At 38.2% G+C, this 15,306-nt stretch overlaps 2 protein-coding genes across 2 annotated transcripts; one reads left to right on the top strand and one right to left on the bottom strand.

Moving 5' to 3' along the window:
* LOC109725980 lies at positions 424–9,055 on the bottom strand. Its single transcript, XM_020255394.1, has 4 exons — positions 8,445–9,055; positions 6,240–6,608; positions 1,552–5,815; positions 424–1,135 (listed from the first exon to the last, which is right to left on the bottom strand). Exons 1-3 carry the CDS (start codon positions 8,610–8,612, stop codon positions 1,592–1,594), a joined length of 4,761 nt encoding a protein of 1,586 aa, XP_020110983.1. The 5' UTR covers positions 8,613–9,055; the 3' UTR covers positions 424–1,135; positions 1,552–1,591.
* Positions 11,288–13,435, top strand: LOC109725611 (protein ALTERED XYLOGLUCAN 4-like). Its single transcript, XM_020254851.1, has 2 exons — positions 11,288–11,761; positions 12,653–13,435. The coding sequence occupies exons 1-2, from the start codon at positions 11,288–11,290 to the stop codon at positions 13,433–13,435; spliced, it is 1,257 nt and encodes a 418-aa protein (XP_020110440.1).

Consider the following 15,306-nt stretch of genomic DNA (forward strand, 5'->3'; position numbering starts at 1 on the left):
ATAAGATGACAGAATGTTACACCTACCTTAGAGTCGAAAGCTGAGGCCATTATCTGGCTGCTGAAACAACTTCTCTCTGCTCAGACAAGTTGTAACCAACTGTGCGTTGTGGTAGAAGTTCGAAATGAAGCTTCTACTATTTGCTCGAACACAGTGCCGTTACGAGGACATAACACTATTGCTCATGTACTAGTGATTCTTCAAATAACTCTACTTAAAAACACTTCGTGAAAAGAGGAAAAAAAACACTTTTGTAGAATCTCCAGCCAGATGAGGTAGGTCCCAAGTGAAGAAAAAAAAAGCGCGCCGGGTTCATAATCATACAGCAAATAGTGCAAGTACAACTAGGACACAGAATATCTTACAAGCCAACTGCAAAGCATATTCCAAGCTACTTGGAGAAAGACATCAGTGTAACCAAAAGACATACAAACAATGATAAGAGAATTTAAAACACTTGGGTGTGTATACTGTTCGACCAATATCACCATTCTCCGACGAGTAACAACAACCTTTAACCACAACACTGTATTTGTAGCAAAATCTTCCACTAAGAAAAACAGAAACTTTTCCTCTGAATAATTTACCTGTTAAACTAAAACCACACTAAGAATTTACCTCATTTGTAGAGAGAGATATAACTAGAGTGTCCGGCGTTAAAAAAGGATGCACATACTGCATATGTAACTAATACAGCAACTCTATAATGTAACATTCAAAGGAACAAGGGAGATGCATGTTAAGCTGCGGTAACCACCCACCAGAAAAATATTTGAAAACAAGGGGGAGGGGGAGGGGGAGGGGAAGGGGAAATTGAGAGAAAAGTTTATGCAAACAAAGAACTTTGACAAACCAAGTTAAAGTTAATTACAGTGGGTTCATCATAAGAGGATGAAAGCCAGGTTTTCTTTTGAAAAAAGCAATTTCACTTACCGTCCATCACCTAAATCCGCATCCTCTGTTCTAACCAGCAACAATGCCTGAACCCATGGAAAATTGCTTCTAGAAGAGAATGGCATCTCAGCATTTACATTAGTGAGGCTCGTTACCTCCGAGGGATTACCAAATCGGCCCAGGGCACAGACCAGCATGCATTGAGCTTTTGCAAAAAACTCAGTGAAACAGTTGCTTGCACCTGCAAATTAAGCTATCAGTCATACATGTGAACAAAGGTAGGGAGAAAGTAAGTCGGCAGTATAATATTCCAAAGGTATGAATGTACAGGCCTTACTTGAACTACAGCGAGTACCTCAACTTCATGAGTTTTGATTTTACAACCGGACCTTTTTACTTTTCATTTAAAAAACTTCATCAAGTCCATCAAAACATTAAAGTTTCTGACATCTAAATTTCTAGATTACGGAATATTTTGTCAGAAGTGTTACAGATATTGTTAAATTCTGATACATGGTGTACTAAAACAAGCATACTATAATGTTCTGTATTAATAACAAAATTTTTTTGAAGTTCAGGTATCCATTTCAAAAGTGTGCTGTAGTTGGTAAGTTCTGTGCGTTTTTACTACTATTCAAAAACATAAGCAGTTCGAACCCTAAAGTCGCCAATGAAATGGATTCCTCGGAGGCGTTCTTCACTGCCATGAGAGTTGCTTATAACCAGGTCTCTCTGAATCCCAACCCCCCTCGGGCTCCTTCCTCTTCATAGCGCCACCTGGTACTTGGTACATCCTTCCCTGCTCCTCCATAAAAGCCTGGGAAGTGGCAACAGGGACTTGTCTTAAAGCTGCTGCAGCCAATCTGCTGTCTTTTCCTTCTGCATCTGTACTTCCTGGACCCGCATTGAGATCAAGACCTGGCCTAACCCACTTCCGACTACTTTCAGATCCACCGCTGTTGCTGCTTTCTGGAAGGCTGATCACATAAGGCCTCGAGTAATGGGCTGGGCCAGCACCAGCTGGGCCAACAAGCTGAGAAGCTATGGCGGCGGGAAAGAAAGAGTGTCCTACGGACATCGAGTCCGCATAGGTTGACCCCGCTGAGAAAGAGGTTGAGACGAGAGGGAAGCTGGAGCTGAAGCTGGAGCTGAACGGGAAGCCCGCGTACGGAAATGCTGTAGCTGGAGAAAAAGCCATGGTGGGAGATGATGAGAGTACCGGACCCCTATAGATATCACTTCCAAATGGGGCCCCACCAGCAACAGAGCCCAAAATCCTCTGTTGTGGTCCAGGAGCTGCCACAATGGGGTAAGGCTGCTCACCTCTCTCAGGTAAGAAAGATGGTATAGCAACAGCAGGTAAAGAGTTCCCAGTAGCAAACCATGAAGATACATTTCTCAATTCGTCATTGTTCATTCTGAGGGCTGAAGCAGGAGGTAAAAATGGCATGTTGCTGTTACTTTTTGCAATTTGGTTCCGCGGTGCAGGCTCCGCACCAACTTCATCAAGCTCAGGCCCGTTGTTCAGATCAAAGTCCCTCAAACCGTTAATCTCTGTAGTAGGAAATCTACGATTACTGTTAGTCAAGGATTGTACATTATCCGGACCTTCATCAACTCGATTCAAGTCTAGATCAAGCCCGCCACCAGTTGTTTTTGTCGGGGCATCAAGATTAGTGACGCTCCCTGATGCAGAGCCGGTTGTCTGAGCCGATCCCTGGGAGCCCATGTCTTCAAGAAGTCTCTCATCAGCCACATTCAGATCGATATCCAATATAGGGCGGCCATGCTTTCCACCAGCATCGGATCCTACGGTCTCCGATGCACCAAGTGGCATCTCCAGAACCTTCCGTGGTTCAGCAGGGCGAAAGGCGCTTGTCGCGGCAGAGCCTTTCCATCCAGGCTCAGCCTTACTCTTCAACAAGTTCTCCGGTGGGACAAAAGGTCCTTTAGCAGGGGCAGCTACTGTAATTGGAGCACGCAATCCACCACTCGGCAATGGTGATATAAAAGGAGAGAAACCATGCAAATGGACTCCCGTTGAAAATAGCGGAGTAGATGAGGTGGTAGTAGCTGGCTCACATTGGTGTGCATCGTCTGCACCAATGCCTTCATTTAAGTCAAAGTCGAGCCTAGTTGCAACATCTGGCTCAGACTTGGTACTCAGAGAAGATGCATCAGCTGATGGTCCAACTGCCTCCTTTCCGTCTTCATTCTTGCCTGAAAGCTTAGCACAAGCAGGTTTCACACATGGCTCAGTCTCTCGAGCAGACTCCGCTACTTTATTCTCCATTCTATTATTTCCACCAACTTGGTCAGGGATATTTGATGCAACAGGAGCTGTCTGTTCCTTCTTTTCATTAGTATTCAGTTCTGATTTGTTCACCTCCAAGCTAGCCGGCCTGTTAGATGGGGATTCATCAGCATTTGCTGGGTGAGGGCTTTTATCGGATCCAAATGAAGCAACGGTATCGACATTATCAGGTCTATCAATAGCATCTGCATGAACTGAAGATGGGGTATGTTGTTCAGTCGAGTTGGTAGCATTCTGTACTTCTCTGTCCTTAGCACATGATGAAGATTCCTCAACAACCAAATTATCAAATTTTCTGTTTGAGGCAGCAGCATTATCACATTTATTGTCCAAGGAGTTGGAAACAACATTAGAAGTGCCTGCACTGCCATCTCCTTCTGCAGTTTTTTCACAAGCAATATCTGTGTATTTACTTTCATTTGTTAACGGAATCTTCGATGCGGGCCCACAATCAATAGAATCATCAGCAGCCTGCTTACTAACAATGGATTTCTCCCTTTGATTATGGGCTCCATCACCTTCACACTCCATGTCAACTGGACCTGGCCTAGTAACATTCCCTTCTTCACCTTTTCCACTTGACTTAGCACAAGATTCGGCATTCCTATCAAGGCTCAAATTGGCAACAGGCAATTGTCCATTAGGCTCAGCAGTTTTATTTTCCTGCAAAGGCAAGTTAGTTTGTTGTGGCTCATCTCCACCCATAATTTCACCATTTCGCTCATTCTTTCCCGATTCAATCTTAGCAGCTTCCTCAGATTGTAAACGATCATGAACCTCACTGTTGCCACCACAAGGTTCTTCAACCACAGGCGAAACCCCAGGGGAATCAGATGGCGTATTCAAGCTGGATTGAGATATTTCCCCAGCAGCCACACTGGCAAGCAGATTCATTCCACCATCATCCCCAGCTGGTATCGGAGCAGTGCTGCTCTCAGCATATTGTGCACAACTTTCAATTAATGCATTTATAGAGCTGAAAGAATTTCTTGCACTGGGTTTAATCAAAGGAATTTTTGGAATATCTGAAGCCCTTACAGTTTCTTCAGCCTCGTCAGAACCAGCTGGTCCTTCTTTAGCATCATGGCTCTGAGATGGTTCTGTATTCACTTCTGTATGAGTATAAGAACGAGATGCATCACTTTTTACTTTCACCTTTTGATCACTATTCTCATTTCCAGGAGACACCGCTCTACTTACTGTAACTGATGGGTCCTCAAAAGCACTTCCAGAAGCACTTTGTACGGGGCTGCGACCAGGATTAGGAAGCCTAACGATCAACCTATGGCTGTTCCCCTGATCACCAGCTGCCGTATCAAGAGGTTTTTCACACACTAGTGCACCTTGTAAAGCTTTGTCCAATGAAGCAGTCCTGTTAGGAGAAGTGGACTTGCCTGAGATGCCTTCCTTCTGAGATCCAGAGACAGTTGTTCCAATAAGCCCATTGCTGGACCGCCGATGGCGTGATGAGCCACCAGAGGCTTTGCTCACATTCATCGACCCAGCGGTTGAACTCCTTGCATCCTCCTTCCAAGAAGACTGACTATTGTTTTGGGACTGACTAGAGCTGTTGCTTTTCTCCTCCTTTACTGTTGCCTGTGGGGTACTAACGGCTGCGGCACTTGAAGGTGATTGCAACTTTGATGAACTAGATACTAATGGAGTTGGCTTTGAATTGGAATCAGAGTGTCCAGGTTTACCGATCAAAGCTTTAGATGGAGGAGGTTGCGCTGAGGAACTTTTCGTGGTCAATTCAGTTGAAACCATTCGTCTATTTCCTGAATTAGAAACATCTGAAAAACCCGGTTTTCCAGGCCAAGCAACAGGCTGGCCTGCCACTAGAGATTTTGCATCATTAACCTTCATTTCAGCATCTACTCGTTTCTTCCAAATATCAACCAGGCTCCTTGCTTTCTTCTGAATTTCCAAGTTTTTATGGCTTCGCAAATGGTTCACCGATTTCCCGATATTACAAGTCTGTAAAGCATTAATATTAACAGGCAATTTATCAAGCGCTCGAAGCAGAGCCAGTAGAAGTTCTTCTACACCTTTATCACTTTCCTTAGGGCTAGTATTATCACCAGTCTTTCCTTTGTGTGCCTCTTGAAGCCAATCGTCCAAAACTGGCAGACCCCTTAGCTGCACGAACTTCCCAAGGCAATCATACCTATCAGTGGCTGCAATAATATCCGCAAGCATTACCTTACCAGCCAAATCTATCTTTTTCTCAGTTCTATCCACAACTATCAGGTTGACTAGTCTCTCAACTGCTTCAGCATTCGAAAGCCCTCCTTTTTCAGTTATTTTACCAATTTCAGCCCTCATATTTTCAAGTTTAATGCTACTAGAATCAGCATCTTCTGGTTTGGTGGAACGTTCCCGCTTAACAGGATCTGGGCCTGATTCGGCCCGGTCCCTCTTCTTTCCCTTCCCCTGTGACGGGAAAGAGGAGCTGCTATTTTGTACGGTATCTGAGCTGGATTTCAACTGTTGTGTGGATGACGGACTGTTCGCTGATGGTTTTGGTGAACGCCCGCCAGATTGCACTGCCGCATGCATTTCTAGTCGCGTTCTGTCTAAAAGTCTATCTACTTCTTCCTGCCGTTCCTGAGGCCCAAAAAGGAAAAGAGAACATCATGCACAATCAATATTACTTACAAAGATCCAGATATATTACTTCAGTTACTTCCTCAGAGTTCCAAAATTAGAAATATTGTTTTGTGCAGTGTGGCAATTAAATCCTTCCATTAATCAACCCTATAACCAGAACGACATGCTGAATCATCAGTAAATTTACACCTCGAAAAACCAACATATCAGCAAATCAGACGATAATGCTGATGTAGCATTTGAATAATGGAAGGACTTAATAGCTGAAATTGAAAGTTTGGCACAATTGAAATTGGGGTCAAACTCCAAGAAATGAGTTCATAAATACCTACTTACAGTACTCAAATAGTCAGAGCAGCAAGCTTGTATTTAATATATTACCCCATTATTATATATAAAATGGTACAGGAGAAGCACTTACATTAATATAATCCTGATCGGTTAGCCACCATAAGCACTTATTCTCAATATCATACACTCGCCTACACACAAATGAGGATATCCCAGGTGGGAGTTCGACGCCCTTACGTAGAAAGGCAACCTTACAAGGATGAAGCAAAGAGGCAGCAGATACAACGTCTTTATGGAAAGAATAAAAGACCTCGTTTGGTGCAGCGTCAAGTGTAATACCCTTAGCAAGCTTTATATCAGCAGGTCGGTAAAGCCAATTCACACATAACTTAAGATAATCTTCCTCACTTGATCTGAACCAGCGTATTATTCCAATGAAAGGTGGGGCATTTCCAGCCTGGAAAAGAGCACAATCACCAACTCGAATCTCACGCCCGTCCTACAAAAAAGGGGGGGAAAAGCAAGTTCATAGTGAATATTGGAAATGTTACAATAAATGTACATTTTTGTGAAAGAAATAGGTGAGTTTGGTCAAATTAAAAGAACAGAAATTGGCACAAGAATGGAATAAAAATGTAAGTCCAAAGAAATTCTTCAGGAAAAACTTTTGATGACCAGCATGATAGAATAAAGCAAATTATACCATGAACGCACAGTAAAGACAGGAGAAAAATGCTAGGAAATTCAAGGGCACAAAAACACAAATGATAGCAAAGAAAGAGAGAGAATGCAAATTTATGGTCAAGAGCTTGTCTTTATGAGCAAAGTTTAAAACGAACAAGCAAATAATTGATAAAAGCCTGAAGTCACAAAAAAAAGAAAGCTTGGGAACTATTTTGGTTGGGAGCGAAATGCAAAAAGACACATTAGTTTGGCTGAACCTTAAAATGTACTGCTTTATTCCAACATTAAAGCTCAACTATTTATGTCAAAGGTGCCTTTAACAACCAAGCACAATTTGTAACCCAAAAAGGCACAAATTGTAACCCAATATATCATATCGTTAATACGTTTGAAGCAAATGTATTCAATGGTCTGGCAGATCAAGTTTCTAAAATTGGATAGAGCAGCACAAGGTATATGTTTCTTGTACATTAATATTAGCAATACCTAGGCAGTACCAAATATCCCTGAAAGCATTTATTTGGCCGAGTTTCTCATCTTAGCTACTGAAAAATAGCTACATAAATCAAGCTACTGTTGGCAAAAAAAATTGGATGTCAGAACTTATAAAGTTGGATGTCAAAGATGAGAATATCCTATTCCCTAAAGAGTCATGCATTACCTCAACCCACTGATCTCTACATCCAGAATAGGTTTGTATTAACAATAATGTAGCTTAGGAGTCGCAGAAAGCCAAAATGATACAATTCAATGCTAGACTCATGCAAGTAATACAATAATGACAAAATATAGGCAATCAAACAAGAAGTAAGTGCAAAAAGTAGATAGGAAAAATGGCAAAGGATAAGGATCGAAGATTACAATGGACAGATAAGGAAGATGGATAAAAAGGTGTGTAAAACTCGATTAGCCTAAGAACAACAAAATATCTCTGCATTATTAGAGACCAATAGTCCACCTTCACAAGCTAATGACCTGTCCTCCCGACCAATAAGATGGATAGACACAAACCAATGTCCAGAAACTAAACAAAACTTGTATTCATTCTCGGGCATCTCCATAGGATGGATAGCCAGGGGATGTATGGCTTAAACCAGCACCTGTTCCCCCTAAACTAAAATATCATCTTAGCTTAGGTCATCTTCCTTAAAGTTATCTTGCTTTATTAAAAAGCACTCAAGAGTGGCAACTAAAATCTTATCTTAGTTGGATAGCCTTGCAGCAAGTTGAAACTGAAGTGCACAGAAGAGAAATATCCCCAATACCAAGAAAACAAACCAACCTAAACTAGCAAAAAGACCCTCCTTTCAATTCTACTGAGGCACATCCCTAAGTAATCAATATCATAAGCTTTGGAACTCGCAGAATTACACAACTTGATGATGCATAAAACATCCAACACGCATGTAGCAAAAGAAAGTGTCAATCATACTGCTAAACGATCGACCTGTCAAATCGAATAAGTGAATTAAAGCGTGGGAAATTGAGAACCTAAAAGAGACCCCACATCCCCAATACCAAAACTGGCCACAAAACTCAACAAGGTAAACAACGAACAAAAGGGACGGATAGCACCACTACAACACGCCAAGCTCGAACCTTTCCCATGATTCGAATATGAGATCGACCGAAAACCTAATAAAAGCGGTACCTTTAGGAAAGAATCAGGCGCGGAGGGATGGGAATTGGAGGGGGAAGGGTTGATTATTGCCCCCGGCGGCGGAGGAATCGCTGCGGCTGGTGCTGCTGTAGCGGGCGCAGGCGCTGGCCACATGTGCCGAAGCCGCTTCCTCTCCTCACCTTCCACCCGCCCATGCATAGCCTTGCATCTTCCCAGCTAGGGTTTGCTCCGATCCCTCCCGCGGCGCGAACCATCAATCCGGGGGCACTCAATTCCACCTCCCGCGCCCCAATCGCATCGAAACCCTAGATTCGTCCCGCTTCGCCGAGTCGCGCACGCGCGAAACCCTTTCCCATCGGCAGATCCAGGGGGCCGCAACGGACCTACACAAACCCTAATCGGGGAGCTCCGGAGATCGAATTGGAGGGTTGGGTGTTGGGAATTAGAGATCGGGTTGTGGAAGGGGGAGGAGACGAGCGCGAGAGAGAGAGAGAGAGAGAGAGGGGGGCGAACGCGTGGGGAGAGAGAAAAGGGTGGGTTGAGGAGAGAGAGAGAGAGAGAGAGAGAGAGAGAAGAGCGGATTCGGAGGGCGAAATCGGAGTATTTGAGGAGTGATTCGGGTCGCGGATTTCGCGATCGAGGAGAGAGAGAGAGAGAGAGAGAAAGAGAAAGAGAGAGAGAAAGAGAGAGAGAAATGGGGGGGAGGGAGCGTACTTTGTAGAAAAAAAAAACGGGGCAGTTCGGGCAGTTCGGGCAGTTCTGGCGCACAAGGAAGAGGATTCTGATTCTCAGGAGCCGGGAACGGAAATTATTTGGCTGGACCTGGTCCACCACATCTCACAGGTGGACCACCCAAGCGTCCTCTTCTTCATTTTGATTGAAATAAATGCACTTTATAACTCTCCCCGAACCCGTTTGATTTCGAGTGCTATGCGCTGTATATTTGTTAATCTAATTTTGCAAATTTATATTATTATAAACTTTTATAAAACGTAAATGTGTACTTTCAATAATTTTAATCACATTTTTTTAGTTTATTTACAGATAGCGGCGTAATGATTTCAAAATTTTTATTTATCATCCAAAATTTTAAATATTTTATAATTAAACGCTGCTAATTTTTGATTGATTGATTGATATCTACAGAGGACGGTCCACGCGATAGATTGTCCTTTTGGGTGGATCCCACCAGGTGGGGTTTGGTAAACTGCACACGTGGCGGCCAACTACTGGTTAGGCCGATGCTGAGTCACTCACGGAGCCCGTGACTTTAATTGGGGGGGGTGAGATCTAACTGGGCCTCGGCCCATATAAGAGTCCAATCTCCGTTACTGGGCTAAATTTTGGCCCATCATTAGAATGAGCCGAAAAAGCCCAGTTAATGAAATAAATGTATAAATAAAAGAAGCTTCCATTCAGTGGTTTGGGCCCGATTTTTTTGTTTATTATATGATTTACGTGAGTAACACTTTTGGCTCTCAAATTATGTGGGTAACATTCTGATTCTCAAATTTTAATTTGTTATAATTTTTAACTTAATTTTTTTTTTATAATTATTAAATCAAGTTACACAATCCAATTTTCTTGATCGAATAATGATGTGTTGCTGATGTGGTATCTTAGTCATTATCATATTAGTAACCACAGCACTACCATATCAACAATACGTGACCATTCAGTTAACTAATAATACAATGAGATTTAACTGCAATAATCTGGAATGCTTGAATCGTAAGTTGCAATAAATTAACGTGAAAGGGTCGAAGCGTTACATGTACAATAGTTTGAAGATAAAAAATGTAATGTAGTGTTTTGCGTTCTTTAGTACGCCCATAGGATTCTTAACCTTACAACCTCATCCTGAACTAACCTAATATCACTGACCGTCTCTAGAGAAAGTGGCAAAGGGTTTGGTGGTTGGTATCCGAGATCAAGAGGTCGGAGAATTCGTGTTCCAGAATAAAAATTACTGTACTAGGCAATGATTTTTTAGCAAGAAATACTCAAACCAAATCTTTTTATTGCGTAGATTAAATTTGAATTCAAATTCGAATAACTAATTAGTTTCCATATGTTGGCAATTAAACTTGCCTAGTTATCTTCCACCATGTTTGTTCTTTCCCTCATTGGTCCTAAATACAAGTAAACGCTTACTATTCCCATTTATTTGCTGGATCAGGTCTACCACGTGTCTGTGGACCGCCCGCGCTATTTACCATGTATTTCATTGCTTCTTTTCATTATCTCATCAATGTTAAATAAATAATCACCTTTTGTTATGATGTTCAATAATATTATTTGATGGATAACATAAATATTTTACTTAAATGGCTAAAGAATTCGATAAAACAGTTTTAGAATCTCTAAAAGCAAATAAAATTTCTACGTGCTTAATTGAGATCTAAACGCGTGGATTGATATATAGCCAAAGATTTAAATTTGCCTATTATATTTTTAAATGTTTAATTTTTTCCAAAAAGTTGGAATGGTAAACGTGTCAGTTTGACTGGTTTATAACTTTGAGAGAAGATATAATTTATAAATAAAAGAAAAACTGATACACACGCGACAGCGAATCAGAATTTTCAACAAGGCGTCGTAGGGAGCTTTCCATTGAAGTTTTTTGAAAATAATGCCACGAAAGAGTGTGCAAACTGATCTATCAAAAAAAAAAACTCTTCTAATTCCTTCTTCACATTAATGCACACTATACTACTTAAGGAAATTTATTAATTAATGGTATTAACTTTGGTAATATTATACACCTTCTCCATAAAACCATTTCATCCTACATATATCTAAAATATATGTCAAAAAACTCTCTCTCTTTCTCTCTAGATCTCTCTCTATATATATCTAAATCTCTCATCTCCATGGCTAAGGAACCACACTCTCTCCACAACAAACACCACCATGCAAACATGTTCATGAAGAAAAAAACCACCACCTCATTCCTACTATGGCTACTCATAGTGATCTCCTTCATCTGGCTCCTCTCTCTCATCACCACCACCCCTCTAAAACCCCAAAAAGATGATCACCACAACAGCACTGAGCCAGTAATGGATACTTGTGATGCATATAATGGTACATGGGTGAGGGAATTATATAACAAGGTGGTCTACACGAATGCGACGTGCCCGAGTTTACCGGAGTCGAAGAACTGCGCGAAATACGGGAAGGAGAGCGAGTTCCTGAGGTGGAGGTGGAAGCCGCACGGGTGCGACGACGTGCCGCGGTTCGACCCGACGACGTTCCTAGATGTGGTTAGAGGGAGGAGGATGGCGTTCGTCGGGGACTCGGTCGCGAGGAATCAGATGGACTCGCTTCTTTGCCTCTTATCTCAGGTGTCTCTGAAGCGCTTTCCATTTTTCTTTTTTTTATAGTTACGTCAGTATGTTACAACACTGGCTCATACATTTTCTGAATATCATAGATATTTTGATATCATAAAATACACTAGTTTTTGAGAATTAACTTGTTATTTGTAAGATATATATATAATCCATCAAAACACGTACGTTTTTTTTTGGAATGAAATTAAATAGAATTCAATTGGTTTCAGTTCATAATTAAGTATTCAAATGAATATATAATTTTGTTTTGGAATGGATATTGGATTTGAATGGAATGTAAGTTTGTATTATTATTGTTTTGAAAGAGATGAAAATTGATTATTTCATTGTGCCTATATTAGAATAATATAAGAAAGCTAATTATTTAACTATTTTTAGAAGTGTTTTATATATGCTATGATTTATTTTAACTACGTACTAGCTAGCAAAAAAATTCTCATTGTTTCAATATCAAATAATGAAATTTGGTTTGTATTATATATAAAAAATCCAAATCGAATATCTCCGAATAAACGGATAAAATCCAACTAATGTTATTTGTTTTTATTGTTTTGAAAGAGATGAAAAATTAATTACTTCATTGTGCCTGTATTAGAATAAATAGTAACATCGAGAGCTATTTTAACTACTTTTACAAGTATTTTATGCTACAAATTAATTAATATATTGTAACTACATACGTATCAAATAATGAAATTTGGTTTGTATTATAAAAAAATCTCATTGAATATCTCCGAATAAACGAATAAATCCAATTATAACATAGGATTTGAGAATCTACATTGTTACAAAAACAATCCATTAATGAATCCATTAATTTACATATATACATTCCTAAAACTCATTTTCTAAGTATAATTACTTACTCTCTTTTCCTCACAGGTAGAGATCCCAATTGATGTGTACAAAGATGCAGAAGATAGATTCAGGACATGGCATTTCCAATCACACAATTTCACACTGACAATGCTATGGACCCAGTTCTTAGTCGAAGCTACCGAGCGCGACATCAACGGCTCGTCCTCGGGGGGTTTCGACCTACGCTTGGACCGAATCGACGCGAATTGGTCCAGCAAACTTCGTCGAATCGACTCCATAATCATCTCCAGTGGCCACTGGTTCTTCAGAGAAAACTACCTCTACAAAGGTGACAAACTAGTAGGGTGCACATTTTGCTCCGCGCCGAATGTTGAAGGCCTCGGCGTGACTTTCGCGGTGAGGAGCGCTTTTCGAACGGCGTTTAAGTTCCTGAGAAGCTGCGACCGCCGCGAGAAGAAGCTGCTCATTGTGCTGAGGACATTTTCACCTGCACATTTTGAGAATGGGGCTTGGAATGGTGGGGGTCACTGCAACAGGACCAGGCCATTTAGTGAGGAGGAGATGATGAGCCTGAGTGGGATTAACTGGGAAATAAGGAATGCTCAGGTTGGAGAAGTTGAGAGGTTAAAGGGATCAGGTGAAAAGTTTGAGGTGTTGGATGTGACTAAGGCTATGCTTATGAGACCTGATGGGCACCCTGGGACTCACTGGAACAATGAGTGGATGAGGGGGTATAGTGATTGTGTGCACTGGTGCATACCTGGTCCAGTTGATTTGTGGAATGAGCTTTTGCTAAAAGTGCTCATCCAAAACAAAACAAAAAGAGTGGTTAGTGTGAGTGAATAATAAATTCATGTAAATTAATTGTCATACATGTACTTTTTGTTACTCTGCATGAGAAACTCTTTTTATTTATTTATTTAATAGAGTTAATATCATACAAATCGTTGCAAACGTAGTGACTAGCAAATATGTTGCTATAAAGTTCAACTTTTATATGTTGTCTCTATAAAAGTTCTGATATTTTCAAAATATATCTCTGGTGTTAGAATCCGTTAGAACATTTTAGTTAATCATAGATTTAATATTTAATCTTGGTTAGTTTTTGACATTTTTATCTTTATCATATTATATTATTATGATTTTTGGAGGGACATATTTTGTGATGATAAAATTGAAAATATAAATGGTTCTCTAAAGGTAACAAATCAGAAAGATATATTTAAAAATATTAGAACTTTGAGAGAAATATTTAAAAATATTAGAACTTTTATAAGAATAATATATGAAAGTTGAACTTTGTAGAGATATATTTGTCATTCACTATATTTGCACGGAGCTGTATAAAATTAACCCTATTTAATAACTTTAATCTCCAAATTAAGGTTGCTCACAGGGGCATTTTAGTCCAGAAAATTTTCAAATTTGGACGAACAGTGCTGTAAGAATGGGACAAGGTGAACTGGTTTTACAAAAATAACCCTTATAGGAGAATTATTATTATTTTTTCCATTAATGTCAAAAATTGTGAAACAATTTTAATAAAAATGAATTAGTGTAAAGTTCTTTAGTGGAAAGTTCTCTACTACCTGTTTGGTTTCGAGGTTAAGGGATGGAATAACAACCTTAACCCTAAGGGGTGGAATAACCCTTAGGCTGCGTTTGGTTCGGGTATAAGTAAGAACTGCTATGTTTTCTAGGATAGGTACAAATTCAGGTATAAGCAGGAAACTAGACCAATTTTGCGTTTGATGAAAATAGGTTGTTCCTAGGAATAAGACAAATAGTGTTTGGATGGTTAGATTGAACAAGAGGAATAAGAAATTATAAATAATAAATTAATAATATAGATGATCTAATTAATAATAATAATTATTATTATTATTAATTATTAATAAATAATAATACTTATTAATTATTCTTATTAATTAATTATAAATAATAAATTAATAATATAGATGATCTAATTAATAATAATAATTATTATTATTATTAATTATTAATAAATAATAATACTTATTAATTATTCTTATTAATTAATTATAAATAATAAATTAATAATATAGATGATCTAATTAATAATAATAATTATTATTATTATTAATTATTAATAAATAATAATACTTATTAATTATTCTTATTAATTAATTATAAATAATAAATTAATAATATAGATGATCTAATTAATAATAATAATTATTATTATTATTAATTATTAATAAATAATAATACTTATTAATTATTCTTATTAATTAATTATAAATAATAAATTAATAATATAGATGATCTAATTAATAATAATAATTATTATTATTATTAATTATTAATAAATAATAATACTTATTAATTATTCTTATTAATTAATTATAAATAATAAATTAATAATATAGATGATCTAATTAATAATAATAATTATTATTATTAATTATTAATAAATAATAATAATTATTAATTATTCTTATTAATTAATTATAAATGATAAATTAATAATAATATTGATTATCTAATTATTAAGAATAAAAATTATTAATAATTAATAATAAATAATAATAATTATTAATTATTAAGAATTAATTATAAATAATAAATTAAAAATAATATCTATTGTCATTAAGAATAAATAATAATTATTAATAAAAAAATAATGAATATTATTAATTATTTATAATTAATTATAAATAATAAATTAATAATAATAATTATCTAATTATTAATAT

The sequence above is a fragment of the Ananas comosus genome, linkage group 20 (genome assembly GCF_001540865.1).
Source record: "Ananas comosus cultivar F153 linkage group 20, ASM154086v1, whole genome shotgun sequence".
Classification (NCBI taxonomy): Eukaryota; Viridiplantae; Streptophyta; class Magnoliopsida; order Poales; family Bromeliaceae; genus Ananas; species Ananas comosus.

Excerpts from the sequence above, each read along its gene's own strand:
- LOC109725980 (XM_020255394.1), bottom strand. The coding sequence starts at position 8,612 with ATGCATGGGCGGGTGGAAGGTGAGGAGAGGAAGCGGCTTCGGCACATG. Across the intron at positions 6,609-8,444 it reads CGCCTGATTCTTTCCTAAAG|GACGGGCGTGAGATTCGAGT; the intron begins GTACCGCTTTTA and ends CCTTTTTTGTAG. Across the intron at positions 5,816-6,239 it reads CCGATCAGGATTATATTAAT|GAACGGCAGGAAGAAGTAGA; the intron begins GTAAGTGCTTCT and ends TTTGGGCCTCAG.
- LOC109725611 (XM_020254851.1), top strand. The coding sequence starts at position 11,288 with ATGGCTAAGGAACCACACTCTCTCCACAACAAACACCACCATGCAAAC. Across the intron at positions 11,762-12,652 it reads TTCTTTGCCTCTTATCTCAG|GTAGAGATCCCAATTGATGT; the intron begins GTGTCTCTGAAG and ends TTTTCCTCACAG.